Raw genomic sequence first — 23883 nt, 5'->3', positions numbered from 1 at the left:
TTTGGCTCGGCAGGAGGCAGACGTGGAGGCTGCCAGGAGGTGAGAGCCCTCACCAAATCCCTGGGACTACGTAAAATAACTTCTGCTAAGGGGTTGCCTTGCCAGAAAGCTGTGCTTGGTCCTGGGGAGGGGCTGTCAGCCCAGCCTGGCTGCACGGATCAGGCAAGGGGAGCAGGAGGCAGCAGGCTGGGGGTGCAGATTGCAGCTGGTCCCTGCTGGTGGCTGACACTCTCCCACTACCACTTTATTTCAGTCCTGTGTCTCTACCCCAGAAATGGGTGCATCCCCAGCCCTCCCAGGGTTCCCTGCCCCATGGGACAGGAATTTGGAATGGTCAAGAGGGTGACAAGGCTGTAGTTCTCAGGACACAGCAGCTGGAGGTGCCAGGAGGAAAACGGGGGCGAGCCTCCAGGCAGCTCGTCAGAGTTTCCATCAGTTGCTGAACTGAAGATTAAAGTGATAAAGCTTGAGGAGGAAACAGCTCGCAAACCTGTGCCAGCCCTGCTGGCACTGCATGGCACCACACAGAGACCTCTGCTGGCACAGGACTGGGGCCACCATTAGCCCATGGCCAGGCCTGTGCAGCTCTGGGCAGAGCAAGACATCAGAGGACAGGGGTCTGTCCTTTCCAGGCAGGACCCCAGAGCCAGGGACCCTGCCCCTGTACCCTGCACAGGGCCAGCTATGAAACACATGAGGCTCAACAGCTTTGCAATGTTTACTCTTGAAAAAATAATTCAATTCAGAAAGCATCAAACCCTGGTGAAGCCACACACCCAGCCCTGCTGTGGCTGCCACTCTGGAGCCTTGCTGGGGGGACAGGGAGGGATGGAGATCAGCACCCCATGGGCCTGGCATGGTGTGTGGAGAAGGGGGAGCCTAAAGCCCACCAGCTGAGTCCTGCTGTCACTGAGAGCAGGGAGCCACAGAGCCCTGATTGGCAGGGCAGGAGAGGGGAACTCGTGTTTAGCCATTTCCTATCCCTTGGACCACCTTCCCCAGCCCCAAGACGAGCTGGGAAAAAGCCAAGCCTGGGCCCTACCCGAGAAGGGAAATAGAAAATAGTTTCAAGGGAAAGAGAAACTGAGCCTTGGGAACAGAGGTGCTAAGGAAGGGCAATGGAGAGCCTTTGGGAAGTTCTTCCAAAGCAGGGCATGTGGAGCAAGCTACCTCTTCTCAGAAAGAAGTCAAGTCCCTTTTCCATCCTCATAAAAGACCTGCCTTACCCTGAGGGCCAGCACAGGGGCCACCTGCCCACTGGCTGCCAGAGCAGAGTCCCACAGAATGGCAGCACTGGGGGTGGCTGGGGAGAGCAGGGCTGAGCCCCAGACCAGTACTGCAGCCTCAATGGTACCACTCTTGTTCCCCTCCTGCATCCATCCCATCCCTGCTGCTGGGGCAGGCATGCAAGGGACTGTGAGGGTGAGAGTCCCTGCAGCCATGCTGGAGAGCTGTGCTACATCCACACTGGGATCATCTTGGCCAAGAGGAGTTTCCTGGTTCACAAGTTTTCATTCCTATTCTGGGCAAGGGAGGAAAGCAGGGAACCCTGGTGGAGCCAGGAGGACAAGAGACAAACCTCCCATGACTGCCCCTGTGCAGGCTGGGGGCTGCCAGCTCTCCATGCTGCTTCCTGTAATCCACCCCTTCCCAGGAGCAATAAATAAATAAGTTAGTGTAGTGTAGACCCCAATGCTCAGTTCACAGTGAGAAAACGAAGGGGAAGAGACCCTGTTACCTCAGGGAAAGGACTGAACAGCAACTCCTTCTCCCCAAGGCAGGCCAGAGCACTGCATCCCTGCCCAAGGACAGGGGATGGGCAGAGAATGGATCTCTTGTTGCACAGGTGAGGAGCTGTACTGAGCAAGGGGACCAGGACTGCCCCACCCCGGGGTACAGGGACATTAGTACCAAATGGCTGGGGATGGGAGGGGGCCCTGGGATCCTTCCTAAGGCACAGAACCCCTCCCTCTCCCTCTGCATGAAGTGTGTACCACAATGGGAGGGCCAGGCTGCCCATCCCAGACCAGCTCATAGCTTCCCTGCCAGCAACCTATGGCAGTAAGGGTGGGAATTCAGGAGAAGAAACTCCCTCTGCCTTCAGCAAAAGCAGGGGATACCAGGGCAGGGAAGATAGACAGGTTACAGTACCACAGGCAAGAACCATAGTGCAGCAGCTCTCACTCCAGATGACCCTGGCCCACCACCCTGCCCCTGCAGCCAGGGGCTGATGCCTGCTGGCTGCTCCCATCTTGCCCTGCAAGGCACTTTCACCCTCTCCCATGACACAGGGGCAGGGCTCCCCACAGAGGAGGTGGGTCAGGACAGTCCGAGCCAGAGCACACAGCCTGGTCCACACTTCCACCTACAATAACCTCCAGCTTCCAGAACTGACTGTGCTGGGTGTGGGGCATCCCCTATGTGTCCACAGCAAGTCCAGCTCCTCTCCAGCATTCCCCTTTCTGTGAGTTGGGCTGCACCAGTACCTGCAACCCACGGGCAAAGCCAGTGTGCAGGAGGATGTCCCACCCAGCACACAGTCTTCAAGGTGCATCCATCGTGCAGGTGACAGAAGAGATGCTGGAATATCCCCTCTTCAGCACTGTGTTCACCATGGGGCACAAAGCCAGCAGGCAAGAGTTAATAAATAACACCCAGCTGGCAGGCTGCAGCACTTGCACCATGCTGCCTTCTCAGGACTTCAGGGCCAAAAAGGAGAGATGTTTTTCGAGGCTCCCTCCAGTTGAGCATCTCCTTCCTCCAGCCTTGCCCAGCCAGGGGGCAAAAGGAGCAGCGTTAGTAGGGTGTCTGTGTTAAAAAAAACAAGTTCCTGGGATGGGGGTGGCATATCTACAGGGAAGGACCCTGTCCTGTGCAAAGGAAAGGGAGACCACAACAGGAGGCTGGAGGGAGCCCAACATCTGCTTTTGCAGCCCAAAACAGGAGTCTGTATCCAGTCACCAGCCTCCGAGAGCCGCTGCCAACTCTGTCTCTGCACTGTGGAGGTCTCTGTGCTCCCCAGGTCCCCTTTGCTTCCAGCTGCCAGCCTCACGTCTGCTCTGCTGCTGCCACCGCTGGCACTGCCGCCGCCCCCTCCTCCTTGGCAGGGGGCTCCATGAAGATTGGTGTCACTGATGAGGGCTTCTTGGACCTGCAGGAGAGGAGGCTGGATGGGAGCAGGCAGAGCTGATGGTTCCCCTCAGGATCCCACTTTTCAACAGCACTGCCTGCCATGATCTCCTTCCCACTGGGGCATCCTCCAACGCTGGGAATGTATCCCGCCCCCTTTCCACCACACTGATTAAGGAGTGAAGGTGGTGTCCCCTGAGGATTGGGCTGGGACAGAAGGGGATGATGGTGTGTGCAAGGCAGGGGACAATGCCCTAAGGATGAGGCATTCCTCAGCCCTTCATGTCCCTGATACTCACGAGTAGGGGGAGGCAGGGACCCCCACCACAAGGAAGTGGTTTTTCTTGCGGAAGAGCCGCCACAGCCCCTTGTGGTTCCCGCGGACATCCAGGTCCCAGATGTGGAGGCACTAGGATGGTGAGAAGGGAGGAAAAGACATCAGAGCCTGGGCATGGATACCAGGGCCAGGTGTCCCCTGGCATGGGAAGAACCACAACCCCCGTCCTCACTGAGACACAGCAGAGAGAGCTGCAGCCCAGGACTGGGATGGCACAGGGCTGCATCGCTCCAGCCACACCAAGACTTTCAACACCACCCAGGGACCCATTTGGTGAGCTGTGTCAATGCCATGGGAAAACCCCAGTGTTTCCCAGTGACACAGAGACCAGTGCAGGGCTGAGGACAAGCCATGTCAGGGCCCTCACCTTGGCAAGTTGAGTCCAGGTGGTGAAATCTGCTTCCTGCTCCATCCTGATGAACATGACATAGATCTTGCCCTCAGTGTCGGGCACAAAGGAGTCCTCACAGGGGTTCTTGCTGTGGTCCAAGACCTCAGCCTCACTGTGGAAATGGAAAAAGGAGTTAGAGGGGACCCCTCCTTCTCCCTATTCCCACTGCAGAGTACTTCAGACATGCAAGACGTGGCTGGGGCCACCAGGGCCACCTCCACCCTTCCTTCTGTTCTGCTTGGTTCACCCAGTGTGTCCTGTGGTCTCCCCACCTTCCAGCAAGTACTCACCCCAGGAGCCGATGAATTTCAGTCTCATAGTTATCCTTCCTCAAGCTGTTGGAGGAGGAGAGAACAGAGATCAGGGCAGAGTCAGATAGTTTGATCCAAATTTAAGACTGCCCCAGTGTTAAGACTAAAGGCAGCTGGAACTAATAAATGGAGAGCAGGGACTGCCACACATTCTTGAGATGCAGCAGCAAAACCATGACCCTTCAATATGTCCACCTGGAGCACAGGATAGCCAAACCCAACCTTGCAAAAACCACTGCCAGGATTCCCCAGCAGAGGCCAGTGTGCTGATGCAGGAGATTATGGCTGCTCCAGATGGGAGATGACTCCAGCACAAGCAGACAAGGGTCAGACCAAGCAACTGTTTCATTAAGGTCTCACTGTGACCAGCACTCACCTCTCCACATTTTTAAGCTGGACATTTGGAACTGTGTTGAACTTGTGCTTCTTGAAATAGGCTTCCTGAGAGAAACAGAGAGGGCAGGGAAGGAAAACCACGTTTGATCCTGGGTCAGCAATACCAGGAGATGACCTCAAGCATCCCCACTACTGGGGGAGGTGTCTGAGTCAGAGCTCAGCACCAGGACAGGGCTTGGGAGGTCACTCACGTGGAAGTAGCCATTCATGTTGAGCCCCACAATGCCAAAGTGGTAGGAGCGTGAGATGTCCGGGATGATGCACTCCCGGCCCTTCCGCTGCTCAGGCATCCGCATCCACATGTCCCAGTCCCAGAGCTGGGGAGGGGAAACTGCTACTCACACTCAACTCTGGGGACAGGCTTTGGTACTGTGGCCATCCAGGGACCTTTCTGGGTGCCCACACCAGGTCCAGCCCCTTTGGCCCCAGCTCTGTGGATGGTTATGTGCCTCCTCAAGTCACTGCCTGTCCCAAATCCATTCTACTTCCCAGAATCTGGGCATCCTTCCCAGTAAAAGCACAGGGACAGCCCCTCCAGGAACTATACAACCAGGGACTGGGTGAAGATCAGGGATTGCTGATGGGCAGAGATGGGGGTGTAGAAGAAAGGGTCCTTTCCAAGGTACTCACCTTCTCAGGGGTTGGCCACTTTGGCTCCAGCTCATCCTTGTACAGGCTCTTCCGGAGCACCCATCCCAGGCCTGGCATGGTTTCCACACGGTACAGGAGTGAGGGGTCCTCAGCTGTGTGCTCATAGCCCTGCAGTGTTATGGGGAGTGTTCAGCACCCTGAATGCACCCATCCTCCACCAAAAATGGGAGCCATCATGCTCCACTGAGTTTCTCATCATAGGGAGAAGGGAACAGCCACTGGGAAGCACATGGCAGGGACAGGAGGATGATTTGCAGGGGCACTTCTGGAGAGTCCAGGGCTGGGGGGACAGACCCACTTAGGATGACAGTGGGGACACACATCCTGCTTTAAAGATGGAACCTGGACCCCAGTCTGACATGGAAACAACACAGGGCAGAGGTGGCCCTGCTCCCCCATCCTTCCCTGACCCACCTGGTCATTCCAAGCAGAGATGCAGTAGAGGCTGTCATCCTCCTCCAGAAGGTGTATTGACTGGCTCAGAAAGCTGAGGGAAGAGTTGACCCTAGTTAAACACCCTTCTACCATGCAAACCAAGGCAAACTCTCCACCAAGAGATGAGCCACCCCCAGCTGCTGTAATCACTTATCCCAATTTTTGGCCTGAGATAGCTGATGCTGGTGGGAGATCAGGAAAGGAGCACCCAAACAAGCTAAGCTACATCTCAATGGGGAAAGGACAGCATTGTCTCCTGCCCATCAGTCTCTTCTCCTTAAGAAGAAACAGGAGACACTGTCCCTGTCCTCTGGCTTTGGGGCAGCTCCAACCATGTGAATGGATCAGTGTCCCCAAAAAGCCAACCAGGAGGAGATCCCCAACCCTGAAGTCACCCTGCAATGATTGTCAGGACAGTGGCCTCAGACTCCGAAGGCAGAGCTCAGTTATGGCTTTTGCCTGGGGTCTGCTCAGATAAATCAGCTATAGCAGGCAAGGACCTGCCCTCTCCTGAGCATCCAGAGAGCTTCCAGGAAATTATCCCACACAGGAACCCACAACTTTACCTGAAGAAGTCTACGGAAATGTCAAGATCTTCCTCCAGAACCACAGCAAATTTAGCATCCTGTAGGGCAAGGAGAACATCAGAAGGATGGAGAGGAACAGGACAAAGCACAGACACAAGCAGTGTGCTGTGTCTGTGTGGCTCCTTGCCCTGGAGGACTGATCCCAGCTCCTGTGGGACAGGGAGCACAAATGCCAGGGGAAGGGTGTGCTGTAGCAGTCTCACTCACCGGGAACAGGTTGAAGGTTGCAGTCAGACTGGCTTTGTAGTGCTACAAGAAAAGACAATCATTACCTGTATTAGTATCAACTGGTGCAGATCTGGGGCTAAGCCTGCCTCTCTCAAATGCTATCCCAGGTCCCTGGAAATAATTGCCTCAGGGTTTGGAAAGCTCTCTCACCTGGGAAACTCTGGCATTTTTAATGCTGATGGGAGTGTGCTGTATTCCTGAGAGGCCAAACAGCTCCACAACATCCATTGGCTCCTGCAATGGAAAAGTACAAAGTTCATCAAATGTGTGGGTCATTCTAGCCTCCCCTGCCAGTGTCAGCTCTCCAGGACAACAGGAACACCTCCTGCATGTGGCTGTCTTCTTGGAGACTAGCGAGGCTCAATACAGACCCTGCAGCACAGAACTTGCCAAACCCTTGTGGCCCTTCAGCATCACCATGACTTTGTTAGTCCTTTTTGCAGACCCAAAGTTGTATCCAAGAATATGTGAGAGGTCCCAGATTCCCAGCCCCTCACAGACAGTGCAGAAAGAAAACAAGTATAGCCAGGACCACCTAGCAGCTGCTTAATGGCAACACCACAATCAACTCAATTTTCTCTCACAGTTGCCAAGAAAAGGACCTTTCTGACCAAGCACAGGGGTCAGAAGTAATCCAAATTTGGGCTGACATATCTCGGCCCAAAGAAACAGCCACCAAGGCCTTCTCCACCCTTTTACTGTGCATCCTACCTGCTAGCCACAAAAGAGAGAAGGAGCTCCCAATGTACCAACCCTTCTCCCTTTCTCTGGTATCCACCATGGCAGCTCGAGCATCCAGGCTGCCCCCTCGTAGCTAAGGGATGCTGCTCTAGTTGCCATGGCAATGGATACTGCTATCTTTAACTGCTCTGATGTGGTGCAGCAAGAACCTGCATAAACAAGCCAGCTCCCCCAGCCCCACAATGTGGCAGTGGTGGGAGAGACCTGCAAGGGAAGAATTGTCTCCATCCCAGGGCAACCAGGCAGTACCTCACTGGATGCTGCAGAGGAGGCCTAGCAAGCTCCTGAGATCTACTAAGCTCCCACATGCCTGTCCCAGAGTACATTCCACTGCCAGAGAGACAGGGCTTTGAATGGCACTCTCCAGGGCTATACAGGGTTGAGTGAGAGGAAGGTCTTTGCCTCTACAGGGCCAGTTCTCCTCCACCTGGTCCTAGCTTTCATGAACCCCAGGCTTTGAGCCTTGGGAAAACACAGTTTTGTGTCTCTTCACCTCTTATTGAGAATGGAGCTGGACAGGCATGGCTAGACTGGTTTGTTCCTCTCCATGTGAAGCAGCTGGGCAGGTGGTGTTACACCCAGAGCCTGCTCAAGAGGCTGGCAATGCTCACCAAGTGAGAAAAGGGGACAGGGAGAGCCCAGCATGACCACCATGTTCCATCCCTGCACACCAAACCCTTCCTGACATAGAGATGTCAGTCCTGGGCTTTGGGAAAGGCCAAGGCACCTTTATCCACACCCATGGCTTGGGTGACTTTGGCTGACTTTGTGTAGGAGCAGGTGAGGAGCAGCGTGACACACAGCATGAGGAAGGTGACGAGGATCTCAACTTGCCACCCTCCAAGGACTAGGGCAGCACTGGGCTGGGGGAGCACAGAGCTGGCCACAGGGATCCCTGGCAATGCTCTCACCTCGTAGTAGCCATCAATGAAGACTGTGATCATCTGTGGGTTGACGCCCTGAGCCGACAGCAAGGAACGCAGCATCCTGAGGAGAGATGGAGGGGCCTGAGCACAGCACAGCCCTAGTGGATACAGGCCCTTCAGCATAGGGGTATGAATCCCTTGGGATGGGGGAAAGTGTGCATGATTAGGGAACAAAACATACTTAGGCCTTTCTTTCCCCTCCCCCAAGGTCTGCCCTTGGTGCTCATGCAACCCCAGAGGAGGCTGGATCCTGCCAGCAGGAGAAAGGGAAGGGCCTGGGCCATGCCTGGTCTTGTGGCACAGAGCAGAGGAGCTGTGCCCTCTGGGAGTGCTTACCTGTACAGGTAGTTGGGGCGGTTCCCTGCAATGACAGCTACTGGCACATCAAAGACTTTATTGTCTTTGAGCTGGAAGAGAACAATGTGTGTGAGTGGGAGTGGGAGAGGCCATGCAAACCAAAATGCTGCTATGATTCTACACCACTGAGAGCAAGATCCAAGGGATAGGGACCCACTGTTAAGACAGCAGAGCTGCACAGTCCTACCTCTTGGTTCACGGCCAGACCAACCAACCAGGATGCCCTCAGCACTACTGGAGACCCTGCCAGCTTTTCTTTCTCACCTCTGTCCCAGCTCCAAAATCCCAGTTTGGATCCACTCAGAGACCTGTGTCTGAACCCTTCAGCACTGTGCCAAGGACAGCCCAAAACTCATAATAGCTGCTTTGTCTCTAGATGTTCAGGCTCTGCTGATATCCCCTCCACTGATACCCCTAGAACAGGGTCACTATTCCTGGCAACTCAGAGCAAAGGAATTCCCTGCCCTAGCATGACCTGCCCCAGGCTTGCCCAGGGGCCGTTTGCATCACTCAGCTGGCGCTCAAAGACAGTGCTCTGCATCCGCTGCAAAACACACCTGGTCTAGCCCAGCCCTCCCTCCTGGAGCCTTCCTGAACACCCTGCACTCACGGGATCAGGGTTGAACTCGATGGGTGTGGGGTCTTTGCAGCTGCAGACGCTGCCATAACCTTCTACTTTGCTGCAGAACCTCTTGCGGCGCCGGTTCAGCTCCGTGTCAGGCCAGTGGCACTCAGCATCTGCAGGCACCCAGGAGGAGAAACAGACCTGTCACCCCCACCCTGTGTGCTCCAGGCTGGGATACCACACACATGGCTCTCCCTGGGCTCAGCCAGCAAGACAGCCCTTGGCAGTGAGGAAGCAACACTTTGGATGCCAGATACAACCCCAGGAACCATCCAGAGCCCAACGCCACCTCTGGCCTCTCTGAGCAGCAATAGGTTATTCAAGGTCAACAGTCAGAAAAGACCAGACCAGATCCGGTTTGGAGAGGGGACAACTGGCCAGACTTTGCTTCCACTTCTCCATCCTCACCCTTCTCAACAACCATGCCTGGAATTGCCATGGAAGCAGGAAGAAAGCGAGCTAAGCCCATTTTAAAAGTTAGCATCATCATCTCAAAAAGCCTTAAATTCAGACTGATGGCTTTGACTTAAAACCAGGCTGCAAGGAGACATCTCCCAGAAATGCCACAGAGCAGAGTGTACTTCTTACCTTCTACAGATGTCAGGTGAACTTCTGTCTTCAGCAGAACGGGGTCACCCCACGTCGAGAGAGCGGGTGACTTGGCATGCTTCTCCCCATACACTTCTCCTGGAGCAGGAACACAGGGTCAGGACTGCCTGGAAGGGCCCATCCCCGCTGTGTCATGGCATGACCAGGGGGTGTCAGCCTGGGGAACAGCTTGGCACCTTTTCCCACTGGCCTCTGGCAAGCTGCTGAAGGAACATGCTCTGCCTCCATACCCTCCCTCACCCCCAGGAATGGAGCTGCCACTCTGGGACTTGTTCCCTGCTTATAGAGCCTGTTGGGGATGGGCTGAGTTTCTCTTTACCTGGCTTCTCCCAAAGAAAGGAGCCACAAACCCTTTCCCAGCCCGTGCAAGACTCACCCCCCTTCTTCCCCACAAATGTCCACATGTCTCTCCAGCTCAGGAATGGTGCAACTTGGCTTCCCAGGCTTTTCAGGACATTCTTGGCTGTCTCCTTGAGGTGAAAGGAGCCTTCATCCTGGAATAAAACAGAACCATGCAGCTGAGGTCTGGCTCCTGACAGGAAAAAGTCTCCCATCAGTACCAATGGGGCCCACTCCTATCCTTGAACCAGTTGAGCCAGAAACCTTCAGGGTCTCTGTGCCACTAAAGCTGTTGGTGGCTTCATGATGATCCACAGGGAGGTTAGAGGAATTTTGAACTCCTGTTTCCTTGAGACCAAATTGTTTTCAAGTGGGGCCATGTGTTAAGCAACACTTCACGCAGCTAAACATAACACCTTAAAGCAGCACAGTGCTGCTTGCACAGCAGCCCAGACCTAGTACAGTCCACAGGGCCCCTGTAAAGCCTGGAACTGGGAGCCAGAAGGATCCCACCACATCCTTTTATTTCCTCATGTCCATTCTCCACCAAACCCCTTGTCTATTGCTGTGGGCTTTGACACATCTGCTTTTTGCTCCTCTGCTTTGCTTGGCACAGCAGTACCTGCAGCAAGAAGGGAGAGCAAGAAGACAAGGGAGGTGATCCAGACAGAGTCACAGGCACACAGGGATGTGACATTTAGTCCTGGGAATGCCTGATGACATTCAGAAGGCTACTGCCTAGATGAGCTTTAGGACATCCTGACTCAAGATGACTTCTTTTTGATATTAGGGTCACATACCTTAATGGTGAATATCAGGATCCGGCCCCGGGCAACCATGTTGAGGAAAAGTACCATGGCTTCATCTTCATGTGGGGAATAGGTGTCAAAGACCCTCTTGGCCATCACGTGACCCTGTTGGTATTCATACGTCAGATGGATCTTAAATACTACATTGGTATGGACACACGGAATTATGGAAATCTGCCCTGGAAGCCTCATTCCCTGAACAACACAGGGAGTGGCTTTTCCGGTATGCCAGGGAGTTAGTCCCCAGAGTCAGCCCTCAGGCCTTCCTGCACAGAGGGCCATGGCAAGCATCACCCAACCTCACATCTCCTCCCCTGCCTGCTCCCCAAGGACAGTAGGCAGCACAAGGAAACCCTGTAGGGACTCTCTGGGTGACTGTGCCATGCTCTGCAAACTGCACACAAAAAGCTTTCAGGGACTTCCCTCCTGGCTGCCCCGGCCTCAGGCACCCAACAGCTCAAGAGCAAGGACAAACTGCCCCGTACGAAGGAAAGGAGGATGTTTTACCGTGGCCTGATTTAAGACGATGACATGGATCCCTCTTCCCTGCTCCCGAGCCTCATCTTCCAGGACCTGCAAGTGGATAAATGATGAGAATCACATGCCAAGACCTCTTCTTATTCCCTACCCATTCTGCACAGCAGAGCCCCTCAAAAAAGAGGTAAATCTCTTTGGCTTTGCTCACGACAGTGATAGGTGCCAGAGTAGAAGCTCTGGAAGCAGAACTTCTCACCAGCCACTGAAGTTGCTCTCACCACTGCTGTTTGTGGCTTCACCTGCTCAGCCCTGTCCACCCTCTGCTCACAGGACAGACAGGACCTGTCACTCACCGTCGTCCCATCCACGGCCACATAGACCTTCGACCGGCTGGAGTACACCTCGACATCCAGGACCTTCTTGTTATTGACAGGGTGCCTGGGGGCCTCCACATTCAGCATCTCGTCATCTACAGCAGAGAAATTCCCAGTTTCAACCAGTCAAGGCACCTCTAGCTTGTCCCTGCTCTGTGCTAACCCAGCCAAACCTCCAGAAGGCACCCCATTCCAAGGAGTCAGGGGTTGGAATTTACAGGGATGGTAGGTAAGGGGAAATATCAAATGACAACAGCTCTGGCCTCAGCTGACCCCACAGAGATTGCTGTAGCCAAATGTGCTAAAGCCTTCAGTAGACAGACCAGGAAGGAAGCAGCATTTTCTATTAATTTTTGTCAAACCCACATGCACAGACCTGTTTTTTGTGATGTAGCTGGTCACAAGTTAGCCCTGACTTAAAGAAACTCTCCAGTTTCCTTGCTTTCAAAGCACAACAGGATGCTGCCCCTCACCATAGTCCTGTGCAGACTCCTCTTCCTCCTCATAAGCAGCTCTCCTGGTGTCCAAGATCAGCTTGATGTTCACAATTACGGTCACAAGCAGGAAGAGGACAGCACCTGTCTGCAATGCAGGATGTTTTGTGTTAGAAATTTGTAAGTCACGACCCCAAAACCAGCCTGCCTTGGCACAGGCTGCAGGGCATCCCAAGGAGATCCTGCATGGGCTCACAAGCATCTGACATTTCCCTTGATTTTTTTTCTGAGGAAAGCAAAGAGAAAGAAATACAGGTGACTGAGTTTCATGATGAAATGCATCCATCAGCTGGAGAGCACTGACTCCTTGATATGTGAGAATTAACCCACTTCCAACGTATCCCTGCTTCCCGATCTGTGAGCAGATTCCTGCTAGGTTATTACATCAAGGTTGAGGGTCCCTGCAGGCAAAGAGTTTAGTAATTCAGAGTTACAGCTCCCAGGGTAACCTTAACTTTTTGCCTCTGCAGCAGCATCACTACTCTCATCTGTCCCTTTGGGACCAGAGGATGCACTCAGGATATTCAGAGGAGAGGAGATGCTGTGCAGCTGTATCAAACAAAGGGAAGAAGCTGAGGTCTGATTTCAGGAAACTGCACTGTACCAGCCTGCAGCCTTACTGTCTGCAGCAAACTTCAACTGCAACCCTTGTGGATGCTGACATAGAGGGCCTGGGAAGGTCCAGGGGCTGTGGAACAGACCCTTGATTCTCTGAGGTCATTAATGGGGCTGGGACCACACACTGGCCTGCCCTTGGTGAGAGGCACTTAAAGGATTTCTGCCCCATCTATCCAGCTACTGCCTCAAAGCTCTGTGTTACTGCTATCTCTGCCAAGCAGGTTCAAGGAGTAATGAGGAAAATGGAAAACCAGCAATAAGACAACACGATGTATAAATGTCACTATGGCATTTTGGCTTGTTAATTTGCTGTTGACTCAGGACTATGAGCACCTTTTGGGATCTGTGCACAGAAAGCTTTTAATTAAGCACGAACAGAGCCGTGGGCTCATGGAGAGGCAGCAAGGCCACCTCACCAACCTGCCCAGAGCTTCTGCCCTGATCAGCACTGGGGACATGAGGGAACAGCCCTGGTCACCAGAGCGAATAAGGCAATAAAGAATAAGAATTAAGCAAGACCAGCAGCCAGGTCTAGCAAAGCTGGCTTAGTCATAGCTAACTGATGATTGTTTGGCTGCTGTAGACCAGGCTATTCCATACCTGCAGCTCTGGTCTACCTATTTTAAGCCAAATTTTCATCTGTGTTTTAAGCAGTGCCACAAAGTATAGAGATGTGTGCAGGCTCTAGCCCATTGCCCCAGCATGGTGAGCAATGCCTGTCTGAATGACCAGACCCATTCCCTAACCTTGAACACCCTATCAGACACAGAACTGAGCAGTCTTCTTGCCCAGGGAGACCTCATGAGGCTTTGTCCTCCCAGGCACATGCAAAACCCTCCCCTGCTCTCTCCCACACCAACCAACTGCCAGATTTCATGAGCTCCTCTCAGGAAAAGCCCCTTTTCTGTGTTTTGCTGTGATTGGGCCAAACCTTAATGTCCTTACAGCCTCAGACACCCCCCAGGACACCGTCTCCACCAAGGATTAGCTGTTTTACAGCACAAGCAACCAAGCCAGAGGCTTTCCCAGACACCAGCTGCCTCTGGGGCATGAGATCCTGTTACCAAGCCCTATTTTCTCTGTCCACCTGTTGTGCCTTATACCAGGCTTGGTTTGCAAATCAAACAGCTAAAGGCCGAACCCTGCAGCACTCAGCACGGGTCCAGAGCCAGGATGGGAGCAATCAGTTGGTGCCAGTTGAAAGCTTCCCAAGGCCACCTGGATAATTGTATCTCCTCCCACAGCCACTCAACAGGTCTGCTGGCTCTGGAGCTGAGAGGAGCTGCTACACATGGCAGACCTTTCCACACACGGGCACTTGGAGCAGCTTCTCGGGGAACAAGTTATGCTTCCTCAGCCTGTCAGGTCACCCAGACTGCCAGCAGATGCACTTCCAGCCACGCAGCTGCTCCATAAACTTGTAAATCCTGTAGATTATCCTTCCTAATCTACTGCAGGGCGGCGGGTGACTCACCTGACAGAGCTTCCGCAGCGCACGCTGGTTCATCAGCTTGTACTTCCAGGCAAGGTACCAGCTCCGCTTCTTGTGGGGCTTCACCGTGGGGTTGGGCTTCCACTCGTCCATAGTCCCGGGGGCTGGCTGGGTGGGGTGGGGGTCAGGATATGTGCTGCTCTCCTCTCATGTCCATCGGGGCTCCCTGCCAGGAGGGGTGAGGGTGATGGAGGTGCCTTCAAACCCTCTCATCAGTAAAGACAGAGCCTGGTACAAGCAGTGGCCGTGGACAGCACTGATGTCACACGAGCAAAAAGCCCTTTGGAGCCTCCCTGCCTGCCAGAACTCCTGCTGGGAGCGATGCAGGAGGCCAGGCTTTGCTGCAGGGTGAGGGGAAGCCCCTGAACTCATCAGCCAGTGTCTGCCTCTGCTCCCAGGCCAACCCCTCAGCGAGGCTGCTGCAGTGCCACGGGCCCGCTCCCACGCTCTGGGAAAGAGAAGCAGCCCAGAGTCACAGGCAGACAACAGATCCCGGACCAGTTGTTATGGAATGGGCCATCATTGGCCATATGTGCCAGCGGGGTCCTCGGTGGAGAGACACCCTCCCCACTAACAGCCCCATCCCTGCTATCGGGACACGGACACGGAGAGCAGCCCCGGGCCGCGTCCTGCTGGAGCTCCAGCACCCCGGGCCGAGGAGCGGGCTGAGCCGACGGGAGGCCTGCGGGGAGCAAACCGCCGGGCCTGGGCGGGATGTGGAGCCCCGGCAGCGCCAGGAGCCTGTCCGGAGCACAGCGCGCCCCAGGCAAGGCCCGGCAGGGCGGGGAGAGGAGCGCTGAGGGGGGAGATGGCGAAGGGCACCCAGGCGCTCCGGGCGGGGAGGGAGAACCGGCTGTCTGAGGGCGGCAATGAGCGGCGGCGGGGAGAGGGGGATCCCAGGCGCTTGGGGACCGCGGGGAGGGCCGGAAGGCGTGTGCCAGCCGCGCTACTCACGGGGAGGCTGAGGCGGGGCTGGGCCGGGCAGGGCTGGGCCGGTCCCGGCTCGGCGGTGCCGCCGCCGCCGCCCCGAGCACCCTCCGCGCCGCTTCCGGCGCCGCAGCGACACCGCGAGGGGGGCGTGGCCAGCGCCAACCCCGCCCCCGGCCCCGCCCCGCGCCGCTCCGCGCGCCCCGGCGGACCTCGCTGGCTGGCGCGCGGGCAGGTGGCGGCGGGGGCGGGGCCGGGGGCGGGGCCAAGATCGGGGGCGTGGCCGGGCGCGGGGGCGGGCCCGAGCGAGGGGGCGGGGCCGGGCGCGGGCCGCGGTGACAGCGCGGCCGCTGCTGCCCCACCCGCATGGAGGGTGGCGGGGAGGCGCTGCCCGCCGACCTGCGGGACCTGGCGGGCAAGGTGGGACGGCGCCCGCCCGCCGTGCTGCTGCGGGGGCTGCGGGCCGACACCGCCCCCGCGCCGCCCGCGCCGCCCGCGACACCCGCACCGGCCCGCGGCGCTCACCCGCCGCTCGCCGAACGCCTCCGGACGCTCCGCCTCGAGCTGGTGAGTGCCGCGGTGCCGGGAGCGCTGCCGGCCGCCCCCCCCGGTGACTGTGACTGTGAGTGACCGTCCCGACGCGCGGTGGCCGCGGGCACCCCCGGTGACAGTCCCGGATAGTGCCCGCGCTCCGCCGGCGTTTTGGGGACCCCCCTGGCTCCTCCTGAACAGCCCCCAGCTCATCCCCTGCCCCGGCCGCTCTCTGCCCCGGCACACGCAGCATCCACCCCCCGGGTCGCCCTCGGGCACCTCCGTCCTGCCCCCCTCCCATCCCCACGCGGCTCCGGCGGTGTCCGAGGTGAGGATTTAGGGCAGGGACCTTCGCCAAGGGCACGGTGGTGCATCTTCTCTCCCCCGGGTGTGACCCCCGGGGTGACAAGGCAGGGCCATCGCTGGAGCTTTCCCGGGGCTCCTCGGGGGGCTCGTACAGGGCAGTGCAGCCTTTCCCGGGGCCGCGGGAGTGCCGCTGGCAGTTGCTCGCCTCCCTCGTTGGCGGAGGGAGCAAACGCCGGCGGTGCCTGCGCCTCCGGGAAACGCGGCGAGGTTGGGCAATGGGTTCAAGCGCGGCTGGGGGAAGGGACGCTCCCACGCAGGAACACGCCGGGCGGGTGGGAATGAGCGTTGTTTCCACAGGGAAACAGGCTAAACGCACCCGCATCCCTGCGTGCCCCCGGGGGCTGCAGCACCACCCAGCCCGAGCCCTCCGCTTGGGCTGATTCAATGTTCCCATCGGGGCAGGAGCTTTCATCCTCCCTCTGCTTTCATCCTCCCTCCGCACCGGCTTCCAGCAGGCTGTACCCTGACCGGAGGAGAAAGGTCTCTGGAGCACTGCGGTGTTTGCCCTGCCCAGGTCCGAGCAGCCTCAGCCTATGGCCAGCCAGGCCTGCCTTGGGCCGGGCATTATTCACCTTGGCTCTGAAAGGCATTTCCTTGCCCTGCCCTGGCTCTTCTCGCTGGCCAGGGAGGAAGTGGGGACACCTCACACCCAGATCAGCAGCTTGGGATTGGAATCCAGGTGCCAAAACCCAGCACAGGGCTCCCCTCATCTCCCCATGAACAGGGACCAGAATTCCCCCCCTCCCTCCCAAGCAGCAGGAAAACAGCAAACCCAATGCTCAGAGGATAAGCTGGCCTGGGAGTGGGCGGTGGGAGGAGAATTTAGCAAATTCCCACTCTCGCCTCCTGATCTGAGGAGGAAGATTTATCCCTAGAGCGAGATATCTTGAAAGGAGAAGGCGCCTGAGGTTTCGTGTGTGCTGGGGAGAGGAGCAGGGCTGTGTCTGCCCATGGAGAGCGTGAGGAGGAGTGTGACAGTCCCCTGCACAGCTGTCCTTGGTGAGAGGTCGTGCAGTGAACTTCAGTGCATCTGGAGGAGTAATAGAGAACAGCCTGTGCTGGGTCTCCTCCCACAATAACCTTGCCTTGCTGGAGAGGGGGTTTTTTGGAGTGCAGTGGAGAGGTCAAGCTGGCGTGAACTAGCAGCAAATTGATGGCTAACTCCTTCCAGCAAGCAGTAGGGAAAGTGGGGAGTGTTATCCCACCCTCTGCTTTTGGGTTGGCTCCCCTGGCATCTCTGACAGCTGCAGTTCTGCATGAAGCAGAGAAAAATGGGGAACCCCCCACCAGGGGTTTCCAGCCCTCCTCCTCCTCCTCCTTCGTCGTCTCCCTGCCAAGGCCAGATGCTTTAGCAGTGCGTGCAGAAAAGTCCATTGTAGGCAGTTTTTTAAATAACTTGCCTAGAAAGGAAATTTCTGCACTTGGAAGCTGGCTCCTGCCCCAATCCGGGCACATCCCTGCTATTTTTTATTTAAATCCAGCTTGAGGAGCATGAGGAGGGGGTGGGAGGACTGGTGTTGGGTCTTTCCAAATCTTTGACCCTTTTTTTCCCTGTCGTCTGGAGTGAGAGGTGTCACGTGCTGAAATCCTGGCTGGAGCTTTCCCAGGCTCCTTCCTCGGATGCTTCTATGGCTGTTCTGGCTGTGGGACCGGAGACAGGGGTCTCAGGAGACTGTGGGGTCACCGTGGGCGGGCAAGTGACTCCCAGGGTACCGGATGCTGAGGATCGGGCGCTCTACTTAAAAATGATCCCTAGGGAGAGCATGAATTTCTGTCACAGCTTGCTGATGCTGGGCACAGGATGTGTTTTGTGAAGGAGTCCATGGGCAGCCTGCAGGCTGCCTGTACGTGCCCTGCAGTGGGTTTTCTCCCTTTCCCCCCATCGTGGCCTTATTTCCTTTCCTGGCAAAATATTTGCGTCCTGTGTAGGGGAAATCCAGTGGCTTTTGGCGGCCAGTATCATACAGACAGGAATGTCTTGGCACACAGGGCTTTCCATTAGGAAAACAGATGTTTCTGCAGTAACTGAGGTTTGCAAAGAGCTTCCCCAGGCTTGGAGGGGCAGGAGTCGGTGAGGCGAGTGGTGTGATCAGCAATGCCTGTCCTCCTTGCCCTCCCATTTTCGGAGTGATTTGGGTTTCCAAATCCTGCCATGTGACATTGTCACCAAGCTTGGTTCAGAGAGTAGTAAAGGCATGAAGGGACCAGCCTGGGGAAGTGCTCGTGGTCCAGCCAGACACTTGCACTGAGCAATGCCTGATCCTCTTGCCCTGCCAGCAGCTTCCTGGGTCTTGGAGGATGCTCTGAGATCAGATTTGCACCCAATACCTCCAGTTCCTTGCTTACTCCTTGCTCCCATAGAAGAGAGCAACACAAGTGCCCTGGGTTTATTTCCTTGAGGGGGTTGGTGGCTGGTGAGAACCATAAGTTGCTGGTTGCTGATGGCCATGTCCCCAGGTCTTGGACAGGGCCCCCTGGGATTGTTCCCCGTGGGGTGTTCTCCCATACCATGCTGTTCATCAAGCAGCTTAGGGGACCTGTGGCCAGCACAATAACACCTCTGCTGGGCTGGGCTGGGACATGGGGCCCCTGGGTCACCTCAACCCCCCTGTGCTCTCTGTCTTTCCCCCAGGCCTACCTGCGAGCTGTGGACGTGAAGATCCTGCAGCAGCTGGTGGTGGTGAACGAGGGCATCGAGGCGGTGAAGTGGCTGCTGGAGGAGCGCAGCACCCTGACCAGCCGCTGCAGCAGCCTGGCCAGCAGCCAGTACAGCCTGGTGGAGAGCCAGGAGGCCTCCCGGCGGGGCAGCTGGGACAGCCTGCAAGACCCCAACGACAGGCTGGACAGCATCTCCGTTGGCAGCTACCTGGACACCTTGGCCGATGACATGGATGAGTACTCCCACAACGCTGCTGAAACTGCCGCTGCGTCCACGTCGGGCAGAGCCCTGGCCAGGGCAGAGCAGGACTGGGTCAGGATCGACCCCGAGAGGGGTCTTGCAAAGGAAGAGAAGGACAAAGAGGAGCACGAGTGGCCCCACGTGGACCTCTCCCCACCTGGGTTGCCTCAGGATCACTGGTTTGCTAAGGAGCCCCAGGTGGCCAATGGGTATTTGGGCCAGCAGTGCCCCTCTCTGGAACCAGACAGAGACAGCAAATCACCACCGAGGGCCGGGGAGAGGCTGGGGAAGGGAAGTCCAGATGGGAAGGCTTGGAAAGCTGAGGCTGACCTTGAGAACTGCAAACTCAACAGCAAACTGCACCTGGAGTACGATGCCCACTGGCGCTGGCTCCAGTCACAGGATGATGTGACATTCTTATAGCCCGTGGCTTCACCTTCCCAGGCCAGCTCTCCCAGCTGCCCATTCTGCTTCTCTTGTCTGTGCTTGGGACAGTTGGGGTGGTTGGAGGGGGGAGGCCAGGCTGGCTTGGTGGTGTTGCACTGTTCCTCTGATGGCCCCAACAGCATTTGGTGATGTAGCCATAATGGGACTGGGTGCCTGCCCTGCAGCACATTTCTGGGAGAGGAGGGATGAGCTGGGTCCTGGTAAATTTAATCCTTTGCTCTAGGGTGTTGCTTGCTGGTGGCTGGACACCCCTCTGTTGTCCTTGGTGGTGGTGGAGAAACCTGGGACAGTGCTGTTCCTGGGATCTCTCCTTCTAACCCTCAGCTTCCTGTGTGCAAAACCTGGGGACCCTTCCCCCAAAACGACCACCCAGAGAGGATGGGAGACACTGCCATGCATCCATAGCTTGGTGGCACCAGCATGCTCAGTGTGGGGCAGGACCATTAGCAGGGCATCCCTGTTGGATCTGCTCATTTACATCATTGTCTTCAAGGCCAGTGTCCATCCAGGGCAGAGTAGACCTGGGGTTTGGCCCCAGCACATGGTGGATGCTAAAACCCCTTTCCTGTGGGTGAAGCCCTGCCTGGTTTAGATGCCTCTGTGAAGCCAGTCTGAGGGGTCTGGGGAGCCTCTGTCCGTGCCCTGCAGAGGAAGGATGATGGTGCAGACTTCCCAATGTGATGACATGAGAACGACAAAGCACTGGCTGAGAAATAGAAATCCAGTTCTCCCAGTTTGTTCCTGGACTGTCTTCCACCTTGGGAGCAGTCCTGCAGAATCCCTGGGATGGGCAGCACACAGGCAGCCTGGCAGAGCCTGCAGGGCTCAGACTCAGAGGCTCCTGCTCTCCCCTGACATGGTGGTGAAGGCTGGGTTTCTCTGTCTGTGTGATGAATGGTGCCAGGTCTCTGCCTCCTGCCAGCAACCAGAAACATGAGGCTGCTCTGTCCAGGTGGATTTGCAGTGACTCTGCCCTGGAGACATCTCTGTCTTTTTAGCCTTGGCTTCTGCTCGTGCCTTTTGCTGTCCCCACCACACCTCCCAGCACGCCCCTTGCTGCCTTGTAGAGCATGGCTTGCAGCTGGAGCTGTGTGAAAGTTTGGGCAGGACCTTCTGCCTTCACCAGATGATGCAGGAAAGGACCTGAGCATCCTGATTCAAGGAACCAAGCGCTTCCACATTTGTGGATAAGCCTGGAGTGTCCTGACTTCAGAACTCATGGGTACATCTGTCCCCAGCTGAATGCTGTGACAGCTTTGCTCTCACCATTGTGCTGTTGTTCCCTTGCCTGTGTGGGTCACAGCTTGGATCTGTCCATGCTGGGGTGGTAGGAGTGAGGACATTGTCTCCTGATGTCAGTGGGAAGCTAAGAGAGAGGGAGGTGACTGGCTGTGACTTCCCAGATGTGAGGTGAGCTGGCTGTGGTTAGGAAGGTGGCTGTGTGCACCTTCCTAACTGAAGGCTGAAGCAGCACCTTCAGTGGAAATGACCCTATATTCTGAGAGTCCCAAGCACCTTCCCTTCCCCTGCAGATCCTCAGGATTTCCCTGGATGGATGTGAGAGCAGGACAATACCCCAAATTCTCAGAGATGGTACCTGCTGAGGACTTAATGAATCCCAGCAAACTGGGAGTGGGTTGCCCTATGCAACAAGCATCCATCTGCCTGCCCTGGAGCAGCTGTGCTTGGCTTGCCATTGCCTGCGAGTAGCTTGTGGCTTTCTGTGTGGCTTTACTGAGCCACCATGTCCCCAAGGCTGGCTGTCCCCTGCTTTCCTGCTAACCCTGCATGCAATGAATCAGCTGAGGGTCCCTGGGGGAGACAGGGTAAGTCCTTCGGCACTGTTCAAATCATTCTCAACAAAAAATAGCTGGCTTAATAAATGTTTGTGTTTCTCCCAGGCCACGCTGTCGGTGCTTAGCTGAGCTCACCAATGTTTCTAGGGAAAGGGGAGAGGCTCTGGGATGGAACACCCTGTAGCCTCTGGCAGCCCTGCAGAAGGGCAGATTTAGCCCCAGCTCTGAAACAGGCACAGGCCAAGTGTCTGGGCATCTGTCCTTTCTCACATCAGTGATAAAAGTCACTTTTCCTGAAGCAGTTGGATACCGGGGCACATCTGCTGGAAGCAAGGGTGACTGTACTGATCTCGGCTGGACTATGTGTCAAACACCACCTTCACCCTTCCTGCCCCATATTTCCAAGGAAAACCATTTTAGGTGTTTGCCAGCCCTGCTAGCTGTGCTAGAGTCTTTGCTTCCTGTGTTCTGCAGTGGCAGTTTTGGCTCCCGTGGCTTCCTCCACCCCGGAGGTGCAGTGCAGATCTGGGTGTAGAGCAGAGACTTCTCCAGCCCAGCTGGGGTGGGAGCAGCACAGCTCTGATATCAGGCTGTGGGGATTTGCTCCTGGGTGGATCCCTTTAAAACCACTAGAGCCAGTGCTCATGCAAACATCAGCTTTTCCAAAGCAAATGCAATCGGCTTATCCAGCCCTGCCATCCCAGCCTCAGCATCCCTTCCGGCTCACAGCTTTGACACCCTGAGCTTTTGCAAATGGGGAATTGGATGCTGGAGCCAGCAGGACTCAGCAGGATTTCCCCAGTTTCTGCTGGGCTGAGGTAAAAAATAGAATAATGAAGAAAACCTTAGAAATAAAGTGTCCAGCCTATTCCTGTTACTAATGTAGACCTCAGCAATCGGATAACTCTGTATTGCTGCAGAAGAACTTTTGCTGGGGCTTCCCTGGGCATGGACTCTTCTGCCTGGTTTACATCACCCCAAGGTGCCCACAGTTCCAAAATATGTGTATCCCCTAAATTCCAGCCCTTGGAGCTGGTGGTTGTCTCCCTGCTCTGTCTGGGTGTGGGATCACCTACCTTTGGGCTTTGCCCAGGCACGTGCAGAGCCAACATTCCAAACTCCCCTGGGGAAAAACACCCCAGGGACCTGCATCTGGCTGAAAGGTGGGTGCAGCAATGGGATGCAGAGCACCTGTGGGTGGGAAACAGCCCACATCATGGATCCACAGCCTCTCTCCTGGTCTGCCTGGCCCTGACCCTGCCTGCTGCTGCCCTTGAGCTGCTCTTGGGCTGTTCAGTGCCGGTATCAGGTAAGAAAACAAGCAGATAAAGCAGGCGGGATCCCAGCCGTGCCAGAAAACACCCACCTCTGTTACAATAAAAACACCAGCAAGCCAATTTTTTTTTTCCAGATATACACAGAGATTAGACTGCCTTAACGAGGCAGTAAAACACTTCAATAGCTCTCCTTGCTTGTTATTAAAATGTCCCCTGGGCTTTCCCTTCCCTGCGTGCGGCTCAGCTCCAAAAGGGCCTGTCCCCAGAGCAATGCAGCCATTTAAGCAATTTCTGTTAGTTCCTGTGGGGAGGAAGCATGAAAATATCCTTTTCTCAGGGGAAAAAGAGCACAGTCCCCATGGTCGGAAGGGAGGTGGCCAAACCCTGTGGCCTTTGGTCTGGCAGCCCTGTGGTCCCCCCACACCACCCCATGGGCTCCCTGGCATGGGGAGCATCACTGTGGGGGGACCCTGGGAGTGGGTGCAGGGGGTGTGTGGGTGCAAGCACAGCCTGTGGGGCTGATCACAGTGCCCCCACCCTCCTCTTATCTGGAGATTGATGCTCCCTGTTGACCCTTGTACCGTTCCCCGTGGAGCTCCCACACACCCTGCTTATCCCTTTCTGGGGAGCAGCACTGTGAGCAGAGCTCTGGCTTTGTGCTGCCTGACCCATTGCAGACAGTGTGGGGCAGGAGAGGCCAACAAATGGGTCAGGAAAGACTAAGTGTAGCCCCCAACCCCTGCTCTCAACCCACCCTGTATTGGCAGTGGGGATGTTCTGATCATTTTCTGGGCAAGGCTGAAGTGTTGGTGCTGGCAGCAGCAAAGTGGTGATCCCCAGATCCCCAGGAAGAGCTCCATGATGCCAAAGCTGCCTCCAATTTAGGACACTTGAATTCAGTCCACTCCTGTGGGGCATGGTACCCAGGCTGGCCCCATTGCCCAGCTCTCTTCCAGCCACCCCCCTCACCCAGCCTGCTCCCCACAGTGCCCAGGGACCCCCAGGATTGGGTTAAATCAACTCAGAGTAGGATTCTTGTGTCCTGAGTTTCCAGATGGCTTCCAGCTTTTCCTTCCCACTGCCCCAGGTTCACAGGTCTCCAAAGAACCTCCTTCAGGTTTTGTGCAAAGAGGAGAACAAGAGACATCCCCCTCCCTGTGCCTGTCTTCTGCTGAACCTCTACTGCACCCTGGAGAAGCCACACTGGATAGGGGATGCTGTGCCCAGGGAAGCTCAGACACCAAGTGGAGTCTCCTGGTAACCTCCTGCCTCCTCTCCACCTTTGGGAACCCCCTCCTGAGATTCTTGGTGTCT

General features: G+C 56.1%; 2 protein-coding genes across 4 annotated transcripts; one reads left to right on the top strand and one right to left on the bottom strand.

Annotated features, from left to right (window-relative positions):
• Positions 1 to 712: 712 nt before the first annotated feature.
• On the bottom strand, positions 713 to 18807 carry POMGNT1 (protein O-linked mannose N-acetylglucosaminyltransferase 1 (beta 1,2-)). 3 transcript variants are annotated; one of them, XM_083867121.1, is made up of 22 exons: positions 18789 to 18807; positions 14309 to 14492; positions 12196 to 12304; positions 11702 to 11817; positions 11379 to 11444; positions 10863 to 10976; positions 10100 to 10217; positions 9703 to 9801; positions 9100 to 9227; positions 8469 to 8539; positions 8118 to 8193; positions 6616 to 6699; positions 6445 to 6486; positions 6217 to 6275; positions 5630 to 5702; positions 5195 to 5323; positions 4756 to 4881; positions 4545 to 4609; positions 4148 to 4192; positions 3834 to 3969; positions 3429 to 3538; positions 713 to 3151 (listed from the first exon to the last, which is right to left on the bottom strand). In XM_083867121.1, exons 2-22 carry the CDS (start codon positions 14417 to 14419, stop codon positions 3049 to 3051), a joined length of 1980 nt encoding a protein of 659 aa, XP_083723247.1. In that variant the 5' UTR covers positions 14420 to 14492; positions 18789 to 18807; the 3' UTR covers positions 713 to 3048. The 3 variants fall into 3 exon arrangements, with proteins under 3 accessions (XP_083723247.1, XP_083723245.1, XP_083723246.1); XM_083867119.1 differs by lacking the exon at positions 18789 to 18807 and adding an exon at positions 15281 to 15340; XM_083867120.1 differs by lacking the exon at positions 18789 to 18807 and having other exon boundaries at positions 14309 to 14931.
• Positions 15620 to 21396, top strand: LURAP1 (leucine rich adaptor protein 1; the record flags this gene model as incomplete). Its single annotated transcript, XM_083867122.1, has 2 exons — positions 15620 to 15820; positions 18783 to 21396. 2 exons carry the CDS (start codon positions 15620 to 15622, stop codon positions 19470 to 19472), a joined length of 891 nt encoding a protein of 296 aa, XP_083723248.1. The 3' UTR covers positions 19473 to 21396.
• Positions 21397 to 23883: the final 2487 nt, after the last annotated feature.

This window comes from Zosterops lateralis, assembly GCF_965231275.1.
Source record: "Zosterops lateralis genome assembly, chromosome: 9".
Taxonomy (NCBI): Eukaryota; Metazoa; Chordata; class Aves; order Passeriformes; family Zosteropidae; genus Zosterops; species Zosterops lateralis.
The sequence above is the reverse complement of the archived record's forward strand: the minus strand, read 5'-3'. Positions and strand labels throughout refer to the sequence as shown.

Coding starts and splice junctions, on each gene's coding strand:
- POMGNT1 (XM_083867121.1), bottom strand. CDS start 14,419: ATGGACGAGTGGAAGCCCAACCCCACGGTGAAGCCCCACAAGAAGCGG. Junction 11,445..11,701: donor TGGCCGTGGATGGGACGACG/GTGAGTGACAGG, acceptor ATCCACTTGCAG/GTCCTGGAAGATGAGGCTCG. Junction 5,703..6,216: donor ATTTCCGTAGACTTCTTCAG/GTAAAGTTGTGG, acceptor CTCTTCCCTCAG/CTTTCTGAGCCAGTCAATAC.